This window comes from Monodelphis domestica, chromosome 1 (genome assembly GCF_027887165.1).
Source record: "Monodelphis domestica isolate mMonDom1 chromosome 1, mMonDom1.pri, whole genome shotgun sequence".
NCBI classification, from domain to species: Eukaryota; Metazoa; Chordata; class Mammalia; order Didelphimorphia; family Didelphidae; genus Monodelphis; species Monodelphis domestica.
The window spans coordinates 412,530,455-412,554,378 of NC_077227.1; the positions used below are offsets into that span (position 1 = coordinate 412,530,455).

Below are 23,924 nucleotides of genomic sequence, written 5' to 3' on the forward strand. Positions count from 1 at the left end.
CTTTTAGTTAGCCTCCACCTATCTCCTAAGATAGTTTTACTAGGGTATGGCTACAGTTTCTTAGAGCCACATGTGGGAGAGAAGGTGGACACAAAAAGAGAATGAGCATCCCTGAAAAGGGCTCCACAAATCCTTACACCTGAGGTTCGAGTCCTCCCCCAATACCCTATACACTCTGGTGTAATGCTAGCACCAGAACGTCTCCTACTTTGGTCTTTAGTTATGACAGGGTACTATAGTGAAGTCTAATCCCCTCATTTCTTTCCACCCAACTGAATTCATCTTTGTATTTGCTCCCCAGCTAATATGCATAGGAACACTCTGTACACACCAAGAATATGGCTTTCCTTTTTTGGGGTTATAAAGTTCCAGTAGTACAAAAATAAGGCATTTCATCAGCCTACCAAATTCTTTTCATGCTGCAAAGAGGATCCAATGGAACCAGTTTTTACTGGAAACATGCATTTAACTTGAATTTTTTTTAAGACTGTTACCTTCTGCTTTAGAACCAATACCACGTATTGGTCCCAAGGTGAAAGAGTGGTAAGGGCTTGGCGATGGAGGTGAAGTGACTTGCCCAGGGTCATATAGCTGGGAAGTATCTGAGGCCAGATTTGAACCTAGGACCTCCCATCTCTAGGCCTGACTCTCCACTGAGCTACCCAGCTGCCCCTTTGAACTTGTTTTTTTTTTTTTCTAATGGGGGATGGCTTGTATGGTACCATCTATTAGATTCCTTTGTAATACCCATTGTGATTGCTGGCATACATTCTTCATTGTCCTTTGATTCACCATGCAACAGAATGAAGGCTGCTTCAAACCTCAGAAAACTTCCTCTGGCATTAAATGGTGTAAGATGCTTCTGTTGAATCTTTCAGGGAAGAACTTTTATCCTAAGTTCATTGGCTTGCAAAGTAAGTTCTCACTAGCTAAGTCACCCTAAGATTATAATTCTGAGTCTTAAGGTCTTAAAATGGCACTGCTCTTTGCCATTATAATATACTGTATATTCTTAAATGTCAATCTTAGTTTCTCTGGATTGAAAGGTTGAAAAGTTCTGCCCAGAAGTCATCCTTGTTTATGCATTAAAATCCACCACTTGGGGCTTACCTGCTGTTCCACTGTATCCATCCACTTTTAGCTTATAGCGGGACTTGGCATCTCCAACACTGAATTTATCATAGATGGCATAAGCTGTCTCACCACGATCCCGGAGGTCCACCCTTAATTCATACTGTCCCTGGTTAGTGATTTTGTGAATGTTATCCAGCCCTGTTGGATAAGAAAGGTTAAATGAATAAGCAGGAAATTAGAGGACTATCCTCTTTCCTATAATTTCTTTTACCTTCTAATGGAAGAAGAAGATGGCCAGTACTCTTAGAAATTTTAAGCCTTGGTCTCTGCACATATCAGGTATTCAATACAAGCATAAACGAATGGATTTAAGGCTGAATTCACTTTAAAAATCCCTAACCTTCTGCCTTAGAATGAATATTGCAAGGGTTGGGCAATCAGAGTTAAGTGACTTGCCTAGATCACAGCTAGGAAGCATCTGAGGCCAGATTTGAAACCTGGTCCTCCTGAATCCTGATTTGATTATCTATCAGCTGTACTACCTAGTTGCCCCTGAATTCACTATTAGGACTCTTTAAATGGCACTTTTAATTCTCAGTGGCTTTTAAATGGACTTGTTTTTAAAGGGATGTTTAGTCTTTGAATATTCTTTAGTGGTGGTATATTCCTTTTAGTAAACTTCTGTCTCAATACAGCAAATTGAAAAAAAAAAAGGTAAAAGGAAGATAGTATGAGATTTTTTGATGATAGTTGATATTCTCAGACATTAATCACACGATGTTCAGGGAAAGTTTACCAAGCCAAAATTCATCTCCGAGTTTCCCGAATCCAGTAGCATAGGTCCTCCAATTTTGGTAGAAATCTTGATGTCCATTACTACGTCTCAGAAATACCTATACAGGGAGTAAAAGTATCTTTGAATTTGTTTGCAATTGAAGGAAAGAGCTCACAATTATACAGTGTTTAAAGATTAATATAGGGCTTTTCTTAACAATCCCATGAGATGTATAGGTACTTTCATTCCCATTTACAGAAAAAAAATGAAGGCTCCAAAATATTGTGATTTATCCTTAGTCACAGAGTTCTTTCCTCTTTCAAGAAGGGGAAGAACTGAGATTTAAACCCACTTTTTCTGTTTCCAAAACCTCTCTTTTCTCTGTACCATGTTCCTCTCAAGAGACTCTCATTTTCTCATCTGTGGATTAGGAATGATAATACCTGATCTATCTCATGAATGGGGATGTTGTGAAACTCGTATGATATAATATATGTGAAAGCCTTTTGGAAAGCATAAACTGTAATATGAAAGTCACTTGATCAATCAGTCAAGTATTTATTAAGTACCTATTCTGTGCCAGGCACTGTGCTACATTATTGTCATTTCTATTGATTCTGAATTTGTGATAAAAGATGTGATTGAAGCCTTAGCCAAAAGAAAGCCAACTGCTCTCTTCCTGAAGAGCCATGACTTATATTGGCCCTTATTTAGGCATGAGCATCAAAACCCTATAAAGTGCTTTGTGCTATATCCAGGCATCTTTTCCTCAAATGACTGTAAAACTATGTTGACCCTGACTGACAAAGGTCCCTACCAATCTATGTCCTGTTTGTTTGTCCTTGACTCAGCATCATTGAGCTAAGTGCATAAAGTGATCCCTCCTCCTCTTCCTCTTATCTCAAGTTACCTCTCCCCACCTCACCAAGGCAAGAGTTTATTCAATAATTCAATAGTTACTATTCATAATTTTCTAATTAGAAATGTTTAGAGATGTGACTTTATTGGAATTTTTTGTAAATTTATTGCTATGGTTTTTAACTTCTACAATTCTCAGGGCAAATAGTTCTCTTGCTGTGTGTATATGTATGTGTTTTTAACCCTCTGAGAAGGACAAGCAGGTTTATTAATCTTTCAACTGCTTCCTTATGACTAAAATGAAATTTTATTCTGTGAACAATTGAGTCTGCTTCCCCAGAGTCTAAGCTATTCTAGTGTCACAAGGAGACCTTGGAGAGCCCATATGGATCAACCACTTGATCTGAGAATAAGAAAGCTCTCTGGGAAGTTTCAAAATGGATGTGGAAGATTCATTGGGAAGTAAACCCAGGAGAATAAGGTTCAGGGTTTCCTTCCTGACATCTTTCTGGGTCCCAGATGGCCTTCCCTTCAACTCCTGTGAAGATTGCTGTTGTCAGCTGGAACTTCATTATTCCTCTTGGCTTCTAATTATGGTGGCCATTTTTCAATTTCCTTTCTTCATCCTCCCTATCCCTCTGTTGTGGGAGCCTGTCCACCTAAAATTATCTTGTTTCTATTTTGTATGTAGTCATACCTGTACATTTGTCTCCTTTTGTCTCTCCCAACTGAAGAAATTTAAGTTCCTTGAGGATGGGGGATTTTTTTCTTTCTTTTTTTTTTGGTCTTTGCATCACAGTATCAACAACAGCACTTGACATCTACTAGGTGCTTAATAATTGCTTTCTGATGGATTGGTTAGTTTCTTTTCCCAGGCTATTATTTAGGATTAAAATTCTTTTAGCAGCTGAATAGTGGTTGTAGGGTCTCCTGGACACATCTGCATTGATAGCATGGCATTTCCCTGATGCCATTGCAGCCGGGAAAGCAGAGGTGAGATGTCATCTGTTTCATTTATTTTATTTAAAAAAATTTTCCCACGGTTGCATGACTCTTGTTCTCTCCCTCTCCTATTTCCTCCCCCCTCCTAGAGCTGACAAGCAATACCACTGGGTTATAAATGTATCATCACTCAAAACCTATTTCCATAGTATTCATTTTTGTAATCAAGTAATCGTTTAAAACCAAAATCCCCAAATCATGTACTCATATAAACAATGATCGTCTGTTTTATTTATACTCACAATCCATCCACCTCCATCAGAGCTCATGTCGCAGAAGACATTTAGTGCCTGGGTCTTATCCCCATTAATATAGATAGTATAGAGGCCAGAGGCTGTTTCTCCATTCAGCATTGTTTGTGAACAGTCCTTGGGATATGGGTAGAGGAGTCCAACTGTGAAGCAAGAACACAAAAGAAGTTCTTATGGAATGGATTGATTTAGATGAAGTGAGAAGACAGACGAACTAGGATGCATTTAACCACCTTAAATGTGGTTTATCATAGAATGAGAAAAATCTTCTTGGAAGAAACGTTAAAAGTCATCTAGTTCAACTTCTTACCCAATGATGAAATCCTTCCCCAAACCTCATTAATTCATGGAATCTTAGAGCAGAAATCATCCTGTCTGACACATGCCTAACCAATTATAATTTACAATATTTACAGTATCCCCAAAGAGTGAACACATGGCTTCTGCTTAAAGACCCCAAGGGAGGGGAGACCTTTTGCTTCTGAAGGTAGTACACACATTCTCCTTTTGGATAGCTCTGACTATTAGGAGGTTTTTCCTTACATCAAGCCAAATTCTGCCTTCCTGCAACTCATTGCTCATAGTTATGCCTTCTGGGCTTAGCCAGAGCAAGTCTAATCCTTCTGCTTTATGAGGCAGCTTATTCTATTTCTGAATAACTAATTGATAGAAAGCTGTTTATGCTGGAACAGAGGAACACCAACAGAATTAACCCCATCCTGCACACTCTTCTTTCCATTTGCATGAAATCTCCTTACTTGTTGTGAAAATGGTCTGAATGAGCTTGCTCCTTAGGGCTCCCTTCAAGGCCTGGATCTTGGCTGTATAGTGTGTGGAAGGGCTCAGCTCTGTGAGGCTGTAGGTGTCTGTGTCAGGTCCCAAGATGACTTCCTAAGGATTGCATGGAAGACAGGAAAACAACATGAGGCTTTCCCCCTTTTTCTTTTTCAAAGCAGATCTCTAATGAATAGAACTGATCATTAACTTGTGTTCCTAGAAGAATTTTTCTTTGATTATTGATAGCATTTTCTAGCTCTTTGTTTTCATTTTTAAGTTCCTGAGGCTTTAATTTTGTTGTTTCCCCTTGAAAGCATGTGTGGATATATACACAGATAGAGAGAGAGATTGTATACATAAATATATGTGCTCATGAATGCAGGTGTGGGTCTGTTATTTCATTTGTGTAAGGGAAATTCATTCATTGATGGAAATCAGCAATCCAAACATTCAATCACTCTTTCATCGGTTCTTTTCTCCCCATTCACACAGTCTATACCATACTTTAGTCCATTATTACCTTTTTCTTAAAACCTTTTTTTTTAAACCTTTACCTTCTGTCTTAGTGTCAATTCTAAGGCAGAAGAGAGGTAAGGGCTAGGCAATTGGGGTTAAGAGATTTGCCCAGGGTCATACAGCTAGGAAGTGTCTGAGGCCAGATTTGTCCTTATCATCACTTGCCTGGACTACTTTCATACAATCTCACCATGCTACCCTTTTCTGAAAAACTAGTGATTTCTTTCCATTTTTAGGATGAAATGCAAACTTCATAATTCTCTATAATCTAGTTCCAACATATATTTCTAGATTTCTTTCATATCATTCCCCTTCATCATATACTCTTAAAAAAACACTTACCTTCCATCTTAGAATCAATACCATGTAGTAGTTCAAGGCAGAAGAGTGATAAGAGCTAGGCAATGGGGATTAAGTGACTTGCCTGGGGTCACACATTTGGGAAGTATATGAGATCAGATTTGAATTTAGGACCTCCCAACTCCAGAATTGGCTCTTAATCTTCTAAGCCACATAGCTGCTCTTATACTCTGCAGTGTATCCCTACTAGATTGCTAGTTGTTTTTCCTGACCTTCACATTCTATGTCCCATTTCCAGGCCTTTGTACTGTCTGTTGCACCATGCCTGCAGTGTATTCTCTCCTCATTCTAGCATTGAGTGATGTGCAACTACCAATGATCTTGCATTCATCTGGTTCATGTTGTACTCTTTCTTAGTAGCTTTTAAGCTCCCTAAAGGCAGGCACAATTTTAATTTTTATCTTGTTGGTTTTATTTTCATATTTGCATTTCTCTGTGCCTATCACCTAGCTAGGATGTATAAATGTATACATAATTGAAGGATAAAAAGAGAGAAATAAAGTGAGAGGCAGAGACAGAAAGAGAGAAACAGAAAGAGACTTAAATAGTAGATTGCACACAGTCAGTGATCAATAAATGTCTGTTGAATGACTGAGTTTTCCAGCTGATTTTTTAAATACTAAAAGCTCTACTTTATATTTGCATAGCCTTTTCCATTTTTCAAAATACCTCATATAGTATCGTTTTTCACTTTCAAAACCCCCTCTGTGGTAAAAATGTAGCAATGCACAGCTAGTTGCCAAATCTCTTGACTCTAAATCGCTCTTAAAAAAAATCTTATTTTCTGTCTTCATAAAAACTCTAAGACAGAGAGGCAGGGGCTAAGCAATGAGGTCAAGTGATTTGCCCAGGATCACACAGCCAGGAAGTGTCTGAGGCCATATTTGAACCCAGTTCATCTCAATTCCAGGCCTGGTATTCTATTCACTGTGCCACCTAGCTTCCCCTTCTAATGCCCTTTCTACTGTATCCCACAGCTTGGGACCCCAATAAAATTTCTGTGAAGCCTGTCCTATCCCTAGAAATTATTTTGAAGGTTCTTCCCCCTCCAAAGACACTCTTCCTACAGGGACTGATTGGTCAGTAGTTGACTTGTTGCTCACTACAGAAACCATTCAAATGATTCCAATAACTAGTGATTATTTATAAAATTCTGGGCTATACTTAATTCAAACTCCATATACAAAAAATTAATTCTACTCCATTGGAACATAGATCTAGAAATGGAAGGATCATCAGAGGTCATATAGCCCAATATTTTTATTTTACAGATTAGAAAAGTGGCATCCAGGGTACATAACTTTTCCAAGGTCACCAAATTAGGCAGCATCAGAGGTGACATTTGAACCCAATTTCTCTGACTCTAGTTAGTTCTTTTTACACATTCAGTTCTGTATATATCATGGTTAAAAGGGGGAAAAAGGTATTTTGAAAACAAACAAATGAACTCAGCAGAGGTCATGGAGATAGTACTGTAATAATTCATGTTCAAATTATAGTGGCAGGGAAATGTTGCTAGAAAGAGTAGTCATCTTTGCCAAAGAGCTACCAGTCCTGATTGTGACTCCAAGTTTAGAAATAAGATGCCCTGTCACTTGGAATCCATGGCCACCGCCAATGCAAGCCCATATCACCACTTTCTCATTAGCCCTTAACTAGACTTCAATAGTTTCCTTAGTAAGTTCTATTGTCTCTTATCTTTCAAATCCAGTCTACACATACTTTCAGAGGAATCTCCTTGAAGGGCCACTATCCAGGATGTGAATCATTCACTTAGTTCTGTACCTTCTACTAGTCTGCAGAATCCATCTTTTTCTACCCTTCTACTCTTATCTCCTATTACTGTCCTCAATGCCTCCTCTATACCAACCTACATGCAAACCAATATAATTTATCCAATTACATTTCTTGACTAAAAGAATGCCGTTTTTGCTTTTCAAAACCCTACTTATCATTTCAGAGGTGAAATTTCAAATAAACTATAGCTTATTTTTCACTAATGCTATGGCTGTTCCCTCAAGAGATTGTTTTGTGACAGATGACTATCTAGATAAATATAGTGAATGGATTTGAGATCTTTCCAAGACTGGCTGAGTACTTCAGGAATGATGCTGGGGGGTAATATACCAGGAGGAGAATGAGCCATTGGCCCATCTCATTTGGTTTATTTTAATGTCCTTTGCTGTGATAATTGGCAATATCTAACAAATGCCAGTGATTGAATGTCTGTTGCATAAGTGCTAATGAATAACTTAATATAACTCTAGAGATGCTTTCGAGAAGTAAATCATCAGGTTGATGAAATTTTATCTCTGTCTTCTCCCTCCCCTCAAAAGAAAAAAAAAAACCAAAGGCTCAGAGGATTTTCCTAGGACTGCTGTGAAGCTCCTCTAAGAAATCACCCTATGTTATTCATTCATTATTCATTTATTCATTCATTCATCTACAATTCATTAAGCACTGAGTCTGTGGTAGGTGTTAGAGAGATAAAAACAAATTTAGAGAGGATAATGTCTCTACTCTCATGTTTCTTAGTTTAGTAGAGTAATAAGACAAATCCATATAGATAACTATAATGTAAAATATTATAGGAAATATATATTAGAGTTGATTCACACCATAGAAATCCTTTTTTCTAGTGTTTTTAAAAATTCATACTCATTAGCCTTTTCTGTTGTATAGAAATGATACACTATAGTTTCCTTCATATGTTATTTTTTTTTTCTGAATAAGATTTGCAACAGTGGGTCTTCTATATACCTGGTATAGGTTAGGAATAAGTAGAAAATGTTCCTGGCTATTCATTTAATATCCATGAACTTCCTGAGTCCCTCATGTCTGTTACCTTGGAGGTACAGGAATAAGCCACTCTGGTCTCATCATACTTATTACATTGTAATTGGATAGTTACTTATGAGTGGTCCATAGCTGTTTATAAAAAGTTTTTCTAAGCAGTTTATGGACAAGTTGACATTAGGATAATGGCCAAATGAAAAAATGACTCACTGACTGAATATTATTCTTTTTCATATGATTTTGTGTTACATGGATCTTGAAAACCATCTCTAGGTGTGGGATCTTATATAGCTTGGGTTACTGATATTCTTAGACTTTTAGCAACATTGACCTGTGGAAGAAAATTAGATGGGGGGAAAAGGCAATGGAAAGATGCATGATGGGTATAATAAGCTGAAGCATATAACCAATGATGCCCTTTCTGCATCAAAAGACAACATCAAAGGCATGTTTGATTGAAAAGGAGGTGGCCTGCCCATATAGCAAATATGAATGCAAACAGATGGACAGTTTCAACTAGAGGAAGGCTGCTAGGGCATTGGGTAAGATCCATTGACTGAATCCTGTAAGGAAAGGAAAATATTGCCATCCTCACAATTATCCTGATATTTATCTAATTGTATCATACCTTCTCTGGTTATAAAATTTTAAATAAGCAAAATAAGTAAAATAAAATAAGTAAATTTAAAAATAAGTAATAATTTTACTTAAAGTAAGTAAAATTATTATTTTACCTTAAAATCAATTAGCAATTTCCCCCTTAAAAATACATTTTAAAATTAGTGAAATTTCTTTTTAACAGCTTAAAAATATAAGCATGCATTTCTATAAAGGGGCAGAAGGAAAAAGTATTTGTCTTTTCTCAACAAAACATAAAGTGCCCAAGAGGGACCACAGATCCAAGGAGGACCCACAGGATCTGGAGTTGGGTAGGATGGAGAGTGCACTAGATTTTGAGTCAAGAGATTTGTGTCTGAGTCCTATTTCCAATACTTATTGGTTATGGGGACTTTAGCAAATCACTTAAATTTTCTGTGCTCCAGATTGGGGAGGATAGTTCTAAGGCTGGGGATGATGCTACTTATATTGCCTACTTCAAAGAGTTGCAGTAGTAATTATGATGATGATGATAGCTAGCATTTATATAGCTCTACAATGCACCAAACAGTTCTAAGTGCTCTACAATATTAACTCATTTCATCTTCTTAACAGCCCTAGGAGATATGTGCTATTATTATTCCCATTTTTATTTGAGGAAACAGAATCAGTTAAGTGACTTGCAGGTAAGTGACTTGCCTAAATTTGTAAGTGTCTATAGCTAGATTGAAATTCAAGTTTTCTTGACTCTAGTTCTAGCACTCCATTGACTACCACCTGGCTGCCTCAAGATAAGGAAAGTACTTTTTCTTAGTACTCTATAGAAGGATGAGTTACTGTTTCATAATAATAATAACATATTTTATAGAGTTTTAAGATTTGCGAACTGCTTTGCATATAGTGTATTATTTGGGTCTTACAACAACCCTGTGAAATAGGTATTATTCTTATCTCCATTTTCTAGATGAATTAACTGAAGATGAGAGAAGTTAAGTGATTTGCCTTGGGCTACACAGCTAGGAAGTATCTGAAACAGGATTTAAACTCAAGTGTTCTGACTCCAAGTAAATAATCTATCCACTCTATCCACAGCCTAACTGATTATTTCTATTTTATGTATGAAATGATCCAAAAGTTAAGTAATGTGAGTGATAAGTCATTCAGAAAATCCAAATCAAATTGTACCTTGATGGTTCCATCCACAGACTCATAGATGAGGAGATAACCGGTGACTGGTGCACGAGGAGCCCTCCATTTTAACAGTGCTGTTTCTGATTGAACCTCAGTTGCCACCAAATCTCTTGGAGAATCTAGGTCTAGAAAAAGATGAGGCATTTAATAACAAGGAAATTCATCCAAACAAATGAACCTGTGCCCTAGGTCTCATCTTGGTGGCTTTGATTAGTATCTAGTACCAAAAGGAATAATTGGCAGGACACTCACATGATTCCCTGGTTTAACTTTGCATTTCCAGAAATATATAGAATAGTAGGATCTTGGATCATATGAAGTACATGATATCTTAGAAATATCTTATTGAAATCCCTTGATTCTGCAAATGTAAAACATAAAGCCCAGAGAAGGAAAGGGCTTATCCAGGGTCATAGAAGGAGTCATGGAGGAGTCAGGACTAGACTTATCTGAGTTCCATGAATCCCTGTAACTACCAGAGGAGGAAATTCTTGAAACTTGGAATAATTAGTCTTTTGGGGGTCTTACTATATACATGTACAAATGGAGACATGAATTAAAATCTCCTTGAGTTCTTTCAGGAGCTTTACTACTTGCTACTTCTATGACCATAGGTCACTAACAACATCTTTGGACTTTAGTTTTCCTCATCTGTAACGTGAAGGGTTTGAGTTTAGTCATCCCTAAGGTCCCTTTCAGCCCTAAGCCCTCCAATACTGTGAGTCTATGGTGTTAAGGGCGGTGGAAATTGGCATTGTTACTTACCCCCAATGAATAAGAGGTAGGAGTCACCATTTTTATTAAAGTTCGTAAAAAGATTGTAATGTATAAAGGTCTAATGGGCATCTGGGAAAACTTGCTTGCAAAGATCCCTTAAAATGTTTTCCTGCATATAATATAAGTCTTTAAAATGCTAGTTTTAGGGTCAAAGTGGCTGGTTTTCTACTTAAAGGGCTTTTCCACTTATAAAGTTTCCCTAGTCCATTGAGAGAACAAGGTTATTTCAGCCAAAAGGTGAATAGATCTGTAGTGTATTTTTAATGTGTTTACAGAATAGTCATTAGTGATTTCAGTTGCTGCTGGTGTGTGCAGTTTAATATTGGATACAAGGAAGGATTGGTCTCTAGGCAAGGCTGTTGACATTAATTAGTACCTGTTGTGAAATGAGTGGTGATTATGGAACTTTTCTGAGGCCCCTTCTCTGCAAAGATCCTTAGCGTGTACTCTGTTGCAGGCTCAAGGTCATTCAAAGCATATTCCACTGTGTTTCCAGATACTGTTTGAGTCACTTCTGGCACTAAACATCAAAGACATGAATAGGGACAGTTAAAGTGAAGTTTGATACATTAACTCTACTGGGAAGCAGAAAACTCAGCTCCTTCGAAGATGAAAACCTTTAGTGACCCTCTGGGGAAATCCAATTTGATTTCTGAAGGGACTCATATGCCTACATCTCTCTCAAGTCAGATACAAAGGATTTATCGTAATAAAATTGGATTTTTCTGGGCATGAAATCAGAAGGTGAATTTGGGGACAGAAGATCCTTTCCACATGTTACAGTCCTGACTAACTCTTTAACCAGTAAAAAAAGGAAGGAAGACAGTAGAAAAACCTTTGAAAAAGATTTCCTAGTTCTTAGGTCCACTACATTTCAACTATTTCTTGCCTTCTCCCATGAGCCAATTCCTTCACCCTCCTTAATTATGAATATTATCTAATGGTTTGCCACTCTTAAATCAGCACAATAAATAGAAGCATCATAAACATCTTCTTGTGGAGATGGAAAGTCATCTGCCTTCATCTCCTCCAACTAAAAGCAAACCAACATGACATGAATGCTAGAGATGTATATTTACTCCTGCTCCCTGATATCTATTAGGTTCATCTTGATTTTTTTGGGTCTTGGTTATTATAATAAATATTTATTCTCTTAGTTTGGATTTCTGGGATTATGAAAAAATACCTCAGGCATTCAGAAATATCTCCCTTTTCCTGCTTGCACAGACCTTTCTCTTTTTGTTTTTCTTGGTCAGTCATTTCAGTTATATCTTGTTCTTTATGACCCCATTTGGGGTTTTCTTGTCGGATACTGGAGTAGTTTGCTATTTCCTTCTCTAGCTCATTTTACAGATAAAGAAACTGAGGCAAATAGGATTAAGTAGCTAGTAAATGAGGCTAGATTTGAACTCAGGAAGATGGGTCTTACTGACTCTAGGCTCAGCGCACTATGCTACCTAGCTGCCTCAGTTGCAAAGAGAAAGAAATAAATTTTTTTAACTCTTACCTTCCGTCTTGGAGTCAATACTATGTATTGGCTCCAAGGCAGAAGAGTGGTAAGGGCTAGGCCATGGGGGTCACGGGACTTGCCAAGGGTCACACAGCTGGGAAGTGTCTGAGGCCAGATTTGAACCCTTCTCTAGGCCTGACTCTCAATCCACTGAGCTACCCAGCTGCCCTGAAAGAAAAAATTTAAAAAAATTCAAAATTAAAGCTTTTTGCCATTGAATTCTTCTGGGGACTCCATCTGGGGCTGTAGTATAGTCTGGCTTTCCCAGATCAGCTTGGGATTGTGGGTCAAGCTTTTGGGTCTTCTACTTCCTTCACTGGAGTTGAGAGTTATCCAGAAAACTATGTTCCTTAAAGGGGTCCCTTCACTTTGATGAAGTGACATGATGCCCGAGAAGAAACTGGAAAACCCAAACAATTAGAGAGATGCTAGAGATATTCCTTTCTTTTATTCACCAATATGAAATGTTCCCACTGAATCCACGTGATGGAACCACAATATTATTCTACTTTGCGTTACAGAATGCAGAGTATGGATAAGATGCTCTTATCTTCGGATGGCCTTAGCCAGAGTTATTAAAAAAAATTGACTCAGGACCAATGTCCTATAATGCAAAATTACTACTGAACTCGGTGCACCAATTTCTTGTCCTCTCCTAAATATGGCAGTGAGGAGATGAAATTTGGGGGGTGATAAGAGAATTAAATTTGAAGTGCTATGGAAAGAAGGCTGAGAAACTCTGAAACCTGAAGTTACCTCTGTCCCCTGTGTAAGAGATGACATAGCTGTCCACAGTAGCAATGGCTGGCTGCCACATGGCCAGGGCTTCAGAGTCAGTGATATTGGCTGCTACCAAGCCTGATGGGCCATCCAGAGCTGAAAAAGAAAGAGGAAGCTTTATGAGGGACAACTGGAGAGTTATGGGCCTTTAGTGTCTGTCAAGTGAAGAGGTTGGATTTAACGTGATGTCTACTGGTCTTTTTGGGTTCGAGTATTCTCTGTCCTTGGGTTCCTTCCAGCCCTAATATTCTAAATGAGCAATATTTATAGAACTCTTTAAGGTTTCCAAAGCACTTGACATGTAGGATCACACTTGATCTACACAACAATCCCATGAGGCAGGTGTTATTGTTACCCCATTTGAAATGTGAGGAAACTGTTAACAGTCAATAAATATGTACTAAGAGCTACTATGTGCCAGGCACAAGAGCTGGAGAAACAAATACAAGTAAAAAGGAGAGTTGCCATCCTTAAGGAACTTATAATCAAATGGCAGATGAGGTGGAGTTCTTTACAGAAAGGAAAGCTGAAAAGGTTAGGGAGAGGGAAACATGAGAAGCCATTAGAGGTTAAGTGACTTACCCGGGGTGATAGAACCCTTAAGAGTCTAAGACATGATTTGAATTATTTTTTCTATCTCTCTAATTATTCCTGAAGGCAACTATCAATAAAGTGCTAGACCTGGAGTTAGGAAGATTTGGAGTTTAAATCTGGATTTATATCCATAGCAACTATGTGAGCCTGGGCAAATCACTTACCTCTCTCTGTCTCAGTTTTCTAAGCTGTAAAGTGGAAATAATAATAGCATCTACCCCAAGGTTGTTGTGAGGACAAAATGAAACATTATTTGTAAGGTTCTTAGCTCAGTGCCTGGCACATAGTAGGCACTTAATAAAGGTGTGTAATTAAAAGAACCCTATGCCTCGTAGCTGCCTTGTAGACTTCTCTGTGTCAGTTATGGTACTAAAAGCACATTTTTCTTCCCTGTAGTAAGCTTAGCCTTTTATGGAATACTGAAGTTGCAGTGGAATCTTGAGCCCAGTATGTTACCTATATTAGGGGTCTAATAAATGCCATTTGTTAAAATTTAAGGGTACAGTGAAGAGTTAAGGAATGAAAGATGTACTGGGTGGAAAATAGCCTCTTCTTTATGATATGGGAGAGGAAACTGTCAGAAAAAGGAGGCTAGAACCATGCTTGATGAAATGGTACCTGTTGTGAGAGTCCCTGTTACAGGCTCACTTTCCTCAAAGCCTTTGATTGAGATGATGCTGACAAGATACTCCACTCCAGGCATCAGTCTCACCAGCCCAGTCTGAGTCTTGCTTCCATCCACTGTCACCATCGAAGGCGTTCCTGGAACATGGCAAAAGACACAGGCATCAGATGAGCCCTGGTGGAATGGGTGGGCAGGATTTTGCAGTCTCTGATCCCTTTTAAAATAATTGTTCACACACACACACATACACACACATGCAGACCATTCTATCTTGGAAATGGAAATACATATTTATTTATTTATTTTTAGAAAAAAGTATTTTGTTGCTACATCTTCATCATATAATAGAACTACATTAACTCTCACTATGTAAATGTTTATTTTTCAACAGAAAAGAGGTATTTAATTTTTATCCCCAAAAGGATATTTGGAAATACATTAAAAAAAGAGAAATTATTTCCTTAAACTCCCATTTGCTCCCAGCTTCTCAGTAAATAAACTTTAGTTTCTTAAAATGATTTTCCATTGGTAGAGATGCCAAATAAACTTAGATTAGAGAGGAAAAAACTACAAAGTTACAGCAGTCTTAAAATGGCAAGTCTTCTTTGAGGAGTCGGCTGGCATGTGGTACAGTTTATTTTTTCTCACCCGCATGTCCTCCAAACTGGGTGTTTGCAGTAGATCTTCTCTCCACCCTATCCTGGGTCACACAGCTAAGAAGGCTAGATTTGCTATGGAGTTATTCTGTAAAAGTGGAATGGCTCTTTCTCCTATAGGTGGTCCTGTGAGTTGATAGGCTTTACAAGGACTAAAGAACAGAGTGATATCTAGGGAGATAAAACTGGTCTCCATTTAGGGATTTCCTAGAGAATTCTACTCATTGAGACAAATACAGTTTCCTTAGGTTAGGGGTCTTTAGGGAGACGGGAACCAAAATTAGTACCAAATTAATATCATAATTAATGGGTCCCATAATTAATACCAAAGCCCTTTTCTTACTAGTTTTTTTTTTTTTTTAATAAACCCTTATCTTCCGCCTTGGAATCAGTACTGTGTATTGGCTCCAAGGCAGAAGAGTGGTCAGGGCTAGGCAATGGGGGTTAAGTGACTTGCCCAGGGTCACACAGCTAGGAAGTATCTGAGGTCACATTTGAACCCAAGTCTTCCTGTCTCTAGGCCTGGCTACCAATTATTTAACTGCTCCCTTCTTACTAGTTTTAAATCATTGTAGTTTGGGTGTTTTGAATGGAAGCCTGTCATACATTCAACCTGTGAGATGCATGAGAAAAAGGTTGTAGTATCAGATCATATGCTGGGTAGAGGTTAGATTAAATGACTTTTATATAATTTTGAAATTACCCCCTAATCCTTGGCTTTCCTTAGTCTCTCCCTTGACCCAGGATTGCCCAGACTGGGGGCCTTACTTGGAAGACTGGCATGGCTGCTCACACCACTTTTCTGAGCTGGGAGTCACCAATTGTGGTGAAGAGGAGGATGACCAAACCCAGGCTCTTCTGGGTCTTACCATCTATAACATGCTTAGTTCCTCTAGACCCACAAACACTGAACACTGCCATCTAACCTGCTGATGTACCCTAACGATTCCTGGACCTTGCAATCTGCTCTGTAACTGAATCCTTTTAAATTTTTTATTTCTCTCGATTAGAGTATGAACTCCTTGAAAAGAGGGGTTAGCTTACTTTTTCTATGTTTCCCCCCAGTCCTTAACATAATTCTTGGCCCCTGGTAAGCTTTAATAAGTGCTTTTCACTCATTCATTCATTTACTCATTCATTCATCCTAAGATTCTAGTGTTTACCAAAGACCATTTTAATATTCGTTCTCTCAGAGTTAGTTTCAAAAGTAGGGGAACAAAAGGGACTTTCTTCCCTTTGGTAAAGATGGGAGGATGTGAGATCAAAAAAACATCAGTTCCTTTTACTGATTCACCCCAAATTTCCAGAGTCCCTCAACTTTTTCCTCTTTGCCCCAGCCTCTCTCACCTCCTTCCACAGGGACATATGTAATCCTGAAGCTCTCCACCAGTGAAGTGGGTGCTGTCCAGCTAACAGTGGCAGAGTTTTCAGTGATGTCCGAGAAAGAGATTTCTTTTGGTGAACCCATGGCTAGAAAAGAGAGAGCAGAACAGCAAATGCAAAAATAGTCTGACACACTGCTTGGCAGCCATTCTTCCTGTGACAGCTATCATTCTTAGCCTTTTTATCCTGTAAAAGTGAGCCATTAGAGATTTCTGTCCATTCAAGTCCTACAGATGCAAAATTTTATAACCTGATAATTGTACAAGGATTTTATCAAAATTATGGTTCCTTAGTTACAATTTGATGTTCATTTTTATTCAGGGAAAATGAATTCTATTACTATCCCATACATATATCTAAGAAAGGGAGGAAAATTTCAGGATTATATGGGAACACGTTTTGCTGAGTCCATGCATAGAATTTGCTTTTTTTTTGGTCTTAACATCTATGTTTGTTTCTTTTGTAATTTATTCTTCAAAGTTATTGACTTAGCTAGCAGAAGACACCCTTAGGTGATTAAAGGACGTATTCATCTTTCCCTTTGAAAAGTAACAGTAATAATAACAATGACAATGATCATGAAAAACTGTCTGTTTTAATAGTCCACCAAATATTAAACATAAAAGAATGATAGCATAGAGACTTAAGCTAGGACCATTTGTATCTGAAGTAAGATGAGAAGAATAATTTTCTAAAATAATAATAAGACATTATTGTCTTTTATGTTTTTTATTATTGTTAAGTTGTTTTGGTCATGGCAACTCTTTATGAACCCATTTGGGGTTTTCTTGGCAAAGATATTGGAGTGGTTTGACATGTTCTTCTCCAGGGGATGAAGGAAAATAAGTGACTTGACCAGGATCACACAGATAGTAAGTGTCTGAGATAGGATTTGGACTCAGGTCTTCCATATATGTGTGAACACCTCCTTTTGCTCTGTGAATTACTAGAATATGACTACAGCAACACTCAGGGGGCTAAGGCATAGGCTGGGCCCCCTGGATCCTTTAGAAATTATGTACTATGTGTTCAAGTCATTTTCACATGCCTCAGTTTCATCATTTGTAAAATGAAGCACAGTCTTTAAGAGTACTTCCAATTTTATTGCTGTGTGTTTGATGCTCTAAACTTATTTGTTCTAGGATCCCTTCTAGCTTTACTATCCCCCAGTAACTAATAAAACTTGTGTTGTTAAAAAAAAAATACCACCAAGTGGTAAAAGAGGCCCTTTTCTTTCTCTTTGTCCAAGTAAGGCCGCACAGAAGTTGGCCTGCGTGTCATTTACTTTGTGGCCTCGGCCACTATGCTTCCTTGGGGAAAAACAAAACCCAAACACCACAGGGAGAGTCTGGCTTGGAATCACCCCTAGAGAACAAAAGGCCACAGGTCGATATGGAAGGGAGGGTTGATCTAGCAAGTAGATTCTTGCAGAGCAGTCATTGGATTTAGTGACTGCCTGTCCCAGGCTTTATGTTGCAGGCACTACTTGTGCATTTCCCATTCTTCTCAACTTGGCTTACAGATACGGCAAGTTGTCATTTGTAGAAAAGTTTAAAAAATTGATTGGAAATGTCAGGGAGGTCGGGAGAGACAGAGCTTTCAGAATGGGAAAAGTGACTCCCTCTGATATCAGCTACCTGTATTTCACTGAGTGGAGTGAAGCAGCAGGTTTGAGGTAAATACTTAAAAAATAAAACAAAAAACGCCAACCCTTACCTTCTGTCATAGAATCAATACTGCATATTGGTTCCAAGGCAAAAGAGCAGTAAAGGCTAGTTAGGGGGGTTAAAGTGACTTGCCTAGGGTCACACAGCTGGGAAATATCTGAGGCTAAATTTGAACCCAGGCCTCTTGCCTTCTGGTCTGGCTCTCAATCCCTTGAGCCACCTCGCTGCCACAGTAAATACCTTTATCTGACCCTCAGGGGCTACCAGAAAAGAGCTGGTAACTTTTGAGAACTCACTTCCCAAAATTGGGAACTCAACTAAGACCTTTTTTTTTTTTTGCCTTCCACCCCCAATAATATGTGTTCTAGAGCTCCCTTCTGGGTCCTGAAAAGTTCAGTCAGGAGCCCGCTGGTCCAAGATCCTCACATCCTGGGCTCACCAAAGGGTGTCAGAAGTTTGGGGAGGGAAGGGAGACGGCACAAAATGGCCAGGGGAGGGAGTGAAAGCTAAAATGAATGGATTTGATAGAAAGGACTGGTGTGCTTCCTTGGTTCTTCTCAGGTCCATGATCAAAGACACACACACACACACACACACACACAAAGACCTCATATTCTAAAGAAAGATAGTACTGCTGTAGGTAAGTATAATGAACTATGGGAGGATCAAAAGTAAGGCTGTCCCTCAAAGGGTCAAAGAGAAGATGAGCTCCAAGGATAGAAACAGCTTCGTTAAATCTACTTTTTAAAATGCCTTGGGGGGAAAAAGAAAAAGAGACATAGACAGACAGATGAGGTAGACCAAAGCAAGAAAGAATGGGGAAAAAAAGCCGAGGAAGAGGGAAAATGGTAATTATATCTTAGACTTTCTGAGACTCCCTCACTCCCTCTTCTTGCCAATGCATGCACACACATATTCTCTGGTTGTTGTCTGATACCCTCTGGTGGGCCCAGGAAGTGAGGCTCCTGGACCAGGTGGCTTGGCACCAGCCACACAGAACTTCTGACCTTTCAGAGCCCAGGAGAGAGATCTAGAACACATCTTATTCTGCCTCTGGTATGCACATTTGTGGTCTCAGAGAGACAAATCAGATCGATCTTCTAAATAGTAGTTTCAATCTTCTTCAAAATCTCATTATTCTCTCTTTAGAAGTGTGAGACCTCTCTCTTGAAAACAAACACTTGAAGCAAAAATGGCAATCAAAAACAAACTCAAAAATGGCCTGTTTATGAATTGGGGTAAAAATGTTGATCTGGTACCTTTTTTTGGGGGGTGCAGGTGGGGAACTAGAATTAGAACTGAGACTTTTCCAAAAGGCTCTGGTAAGGGAGCTAATACCTTTTATGAATGCTTAAACCTCATCAAATTAATCTTAGAGCACTATCTAAACCTGAATTATTTTTTGCAAAACCTATTCCATACTTAGTCATATCATGTAAAGAGTAATAGTATGCCCATTTTACAGATGAGGGAAATGAAGCTCAGGTGACGCTGATGAATATGTCCACAATGATCCCCTCAAAAAGCCTAACAGTCAGGAATGAATTAATGTTTTCTGGCTCCAAATCTAGGACATTTTCCCCTGTCCCACACTGCCATTTTTATGAATGAATCTGCACCAAAGTGTTCAAGGGCTCTGTATTTCTTCTGTTCTCATGAGCACATGGACATTGAGCAGAGCATAACTTTTCTGTAGTGAACTCTTAGGAGAATCCTGGAAATTTCTAATCAAAAGTAAGATCTCCGGTGCAGGGATAATTTAAATGTTTTTCTTTCTATCCCCAGTACAGTGTCTTACACATAGTAGACCCTTAGTCTATGTTTATTGAATTAAATTCATCAGAAGAGAGCCCACAGTTAGAAAGGGAAAGGACCTTAGCTTAGAGATCATATCCAGTCCAATGTCATCATTTTATAGATGAGGGAAATGAGGCCCAGAAAGATTAAAACACTTGCCCAGTGCCACACAAGGAGGGAGAAACAGTTTATTAATTTCATAATCAATAAAGACTAATTTTTTCAGGTGAAGTTCTATTCCTCAGACAAGGGAGTAATGTCTGAAAATGTCTCTTTGACATTTTCTGAAAATGTCCTCTTTGGGTTTGTTCTGTGATTCCCAGATTAGAACCCCCTTTGGCGAATCCCTTCTGAGTTGTTTATTGAGTTGGGAGCCTTAAAAGCAGTCAATTTTAGCATGAGATGAGAAAGAATCAGCTGTGATAAATGTCATTCTTCTAAGGTCAATAGAGAAAAGAAGCCATAACCCCCAGCCATTTACCATAAATAGCTTGTGAGTCAGTCAAGGTACAGAAGTGAATCACTCTATGGTTTTGTTATGTAGCTTTTTCCTTTCAAGAGAATTGGTGGGGTGAGGTTGAGAGATGGATTGAGTGAAAGGCAAAAGCCTAGGCTTGAAGCCTGAGTCTGTCATTGACCATGAGTCATTTTATCTCCCTGAGCCTATGTTACTTCATCTATAAAATGGGAGGGTTGGAATTAGTTGAATTCTAAGGTTATTTCCACTTGCAAATTCTAAGATCCTTTGCTTATTTACTATAGGCATAGACTAGGGAAAACCTCTTGAAGATAAGTTTAGTTAAAAAATGCACCAATAACAAGAATAATAACTCATTTACATAGTATTTCAAATTTGACAGAATGCTTCTTCACAACGACCTCATGAGCTAAAGAAAGTATTACTCTCTTCCCTCTCCACCTCAGTGTCCTTGTCTAGAATAGGAGTGAAAATGACTCCATGACCTTTAAGGTCCCTTTTGATGCCAAGTCCTCAAATATTCATTTGATAGATGAAGAAACTAAGCATTAGAAACTGAAGGTGGGCAGCCTAATGGATAGAGCACTGGGCTTGGAATCAGGAAGACTCATCTTTGTGAGTTCAAACCTGGTTGTGGGACCCTAGGCAAGTCACTTAACCTTTTGCCTCAGATTTCTTCACTGTAAAAGGAGTTGGAGAAGGAAATGGTAAACCACTTTAGTATAACCCCAAATGGGGTCACATGGAATTGTACAGCACTGAAAATGACTGAACAAGAAGTAAGTTAGAGCCAGGCATCCTCATTTATAATTCATTCACTTTAGAACAAACCAGAACAAAATGACTACTGTCACAGAATTCAGAACTTGTAATATGAAACTGTCTACCTCACCTCTGTATTAAAACTTCACTTAAAAAAAAGTGCTCACAGTAGTGCTTTATCATCAGTTTATTCATTTAAGACATAACCCTTTGTGAGCGGGTATTTATATAATATTTGTATTTTTTGTTTAATATTGTTCCCATTTTACAAATGAGAAAACCAAGGCCCAGAGAGTTTAAACGACTTTCCTTGGGATACACAGATAACACATAGCAGAGCCAGCATTTGAACACAGATCTTCTAATTCTCTGCATAATATTTTTTCCCTGTATCACACTATCTTCCAAGCTGCTACAGTAGAATAGTTAGAGCTATACCATGGGTTTCTTGAACTAGTTTTAATTTTGGATGTGGAAAATAGTGATAGAATGAGGTAGTCTTGTAATAAAGGCAGATATGTTACTTTGCTTTTCTTCTACCCAGTGTAGATATGACTCTAGAGAGTCTAGACACTGAAAAAGAACCTTACTAAAGGCTGTTTTTAGAGATACCCTCAATTTATTATTGTTCCCTCCAAATTCCCACCTCTCTCCATGATGGTAATAATGCTAACATTAATATTTATAGGGAGCTTCAAAGTTTACAGAGAACTTTATAAACATTATTTCATTTGATCCTTACAACTCTCTTGTGAAGAAATGCTTTAACTAGAGGGATTAAGTGGACTTAAGTGGACCCATGCTCAAGTAACTCATGAGTGTAGGACCCAAGATTTGAACCCTTCTCCTGAGTCAAAGTTCAGTGCTCTTTTCACTCTAATAAAGTAATTCTCTAATATTACTTTTCTCCATAAAGGAAGTTGGTGGCACAGTGGATAGAGCATTGATACTGGAGTTTGTTATAAGGAAAGTGTGGGAGTCTGCAGAGAGAAATGGCATGAGACCAGCAGGAAGATTCTGGAGCTCTAAATTAATATCCAATCCCATCCCCCAAACCCTACCATTATTTCAAGTTCAAATACTTGCACTTTGACCCTGAGCAAATCACTTAACCTCTGTTTGCCTCAGTTTCTTTAATTGTTAAATGAGGACAATAATAGCACCTACCTTGCAGGGTTGTTGTGAGGATCAAATGAGATAATATTTGAAGAAAGCACTTAGTGTGTCTGGCACATAGTAGATATTATAGAAATGATTATTCCTTTCTTTCATTCCTGTTTACTTATAACACTACACAAACATATAAACCACTTCTATTAACATTGTGTGATTTTAAAACATAGGAAAGAAAATAGCCCCTTCTCCATTGCTCTCCCACCACCTCAAAATGAAAATCTTTACTTAATAATCAGAATGAGTGATGCTATTTGTAATAATGAACCACAAAACATAACACAATGTCTCTCCTCTCTCCATATTAGTCATAATACCTGTGGTTGCAATGGCATTGATTGGCTGGGATCGTCGTCCACTGATTAATCCGTAGAGTTCAATGTCATATTCTGTGCCCTCTTTGAGACCTGTTATGTCCCTGGTACGCTCATGGGTTGGTACACTTATTTCCAGTGGATCAGACTGCTTTTTAGTATCCCTGATTTTAAGAACAAAACTGTCGAAGACCCCTTCATCTGCCGTCCAAGATAGACGGAAACCATCTGGGGTGGCATCTGAAACCAGAAGGTTGTCAACTTCTGGTTCTGCTTCTAGAGGAGGAAAAAGAGTGGAAGAGGGAGGAAAGAGAAAGTCATTTTTAAACAGCCAATGCTACTCTTCTGTTCAATGGAGATGTCAATGTGCAGTGATGCCCCAGGTCAGAGAAATGAAAATCTCCTGAGTTACCAAAAATACATATTTTTAAACAGAAAAAAGTTCCATTAGAGGTAAAGTTAGTAGAAGTGCCTGTATGCATGTGTGATTTTTCCCCCCAAATTGATGACATTAAGCTACATCTGGACACATACCATTTATTCTTTCCATGCAATATTAAGCAAGTTAAAAGTAAGTGAATTATTTCTGTTAATTCTTCATCTTCCAGTGGCTCTGTATCCATCCTTTGTGAAACCTTTCTGTTAAAATACAAATAAGCTCATGCTAATGAGCTGTGCAAAGCTCTCCGTGATTATCTTGCTTATTGTGATTTTTTTTTTACGTTTGAGCAAAATAGTTTTTAGAAGTCCTTCCTCTTTTCACTTTGTTCTAGGGAGTGTTTGAATAAAGACTGAGAGACAGACAGTCCTTTTTAGAGTCAGTGCTGAGTCTTTTCCTGGTACTGTAAAGCACTATGTCTTTGGACCTACAACCTTAGGACTCACAAGGGGCTCACCTTGACTCACCCTAAAAGGGAAAGATTTCCTCCTTGGAAAAGCAAATTTGGACTGAGATAATGATTAATGCTGTATTCCTCAGGCAAGACCTCTGAATCATGAGACAGTTATGGATTTAGTCTGTGGTTAAGAATATCTCCAATAAGTCCATTTTTCCCAATGAAAGTATTTCAATGCCCAGGAACTATTATACCTGACAATGTTCTATCAGTTAAGACTTTAAAGATGGAAGATGTTATTGACAAGGTTTTTAGAAATATATCAGTCAAATATATTTCTTTGAGAAGGCTGAAATGCATCTGGGGTCTGGGAAG

At 38.3% G+C, this 23,924-nt stretch overlaps 1 protein-coding gene across 4 annotated transcripts in view; it reads right to left on the reverse strand.

Moving 5' to 3' along the window:
* The window catches only part of TNC (tenascin C), a 110,076-nt gene that overhangs the window by 5,217 nt on the left and 80,935 nt on the right, over positions 1–23,924 (reverse strand). For all 4 annotated transcript variants that reach the window (XM_007474533.3, XM_007474532.3, XM_056812025.1 and 1 more), the window contains 10 exons: positions 22,717–22,989; positions 16,487–16,609; positions 14,477–14,620; positions 13,241–13,360; positions 11,351–11,494; positions 10,192–10,322; positions 4,719–4,851; positions 3,952–4,103; positions 1,871–1,967; positions 1,111–1,272 (listed from right to left, as the gene is read on the reverse strand). In XM_007474533.3, coding sequence (XP_007474595.2) covers positions 1,111–1,272; positions 1,871–1,967; positions 3,952–4,103; positions 4,719–4,851; positions 10,192–10,322; positions 11,351–11,494; positions 13,241–13,360; positions 14,477–14,620; positions 16,487–16,609; positions 22,717–22,989 — 1,479 coding nt within the window. The remainder of the gene's footprint in view (positions 1–1,110; positions 1,273–1,870; positions 1,968–3,951; positions 4,104–4,718; positions 4,852–10,191; positions 10,323–11,350; positions 11,495–13,240; positions 13,361–14,476; positions 14,621–16,486; positions 16,610–22,716; positions 22,990–23,924) is intronic.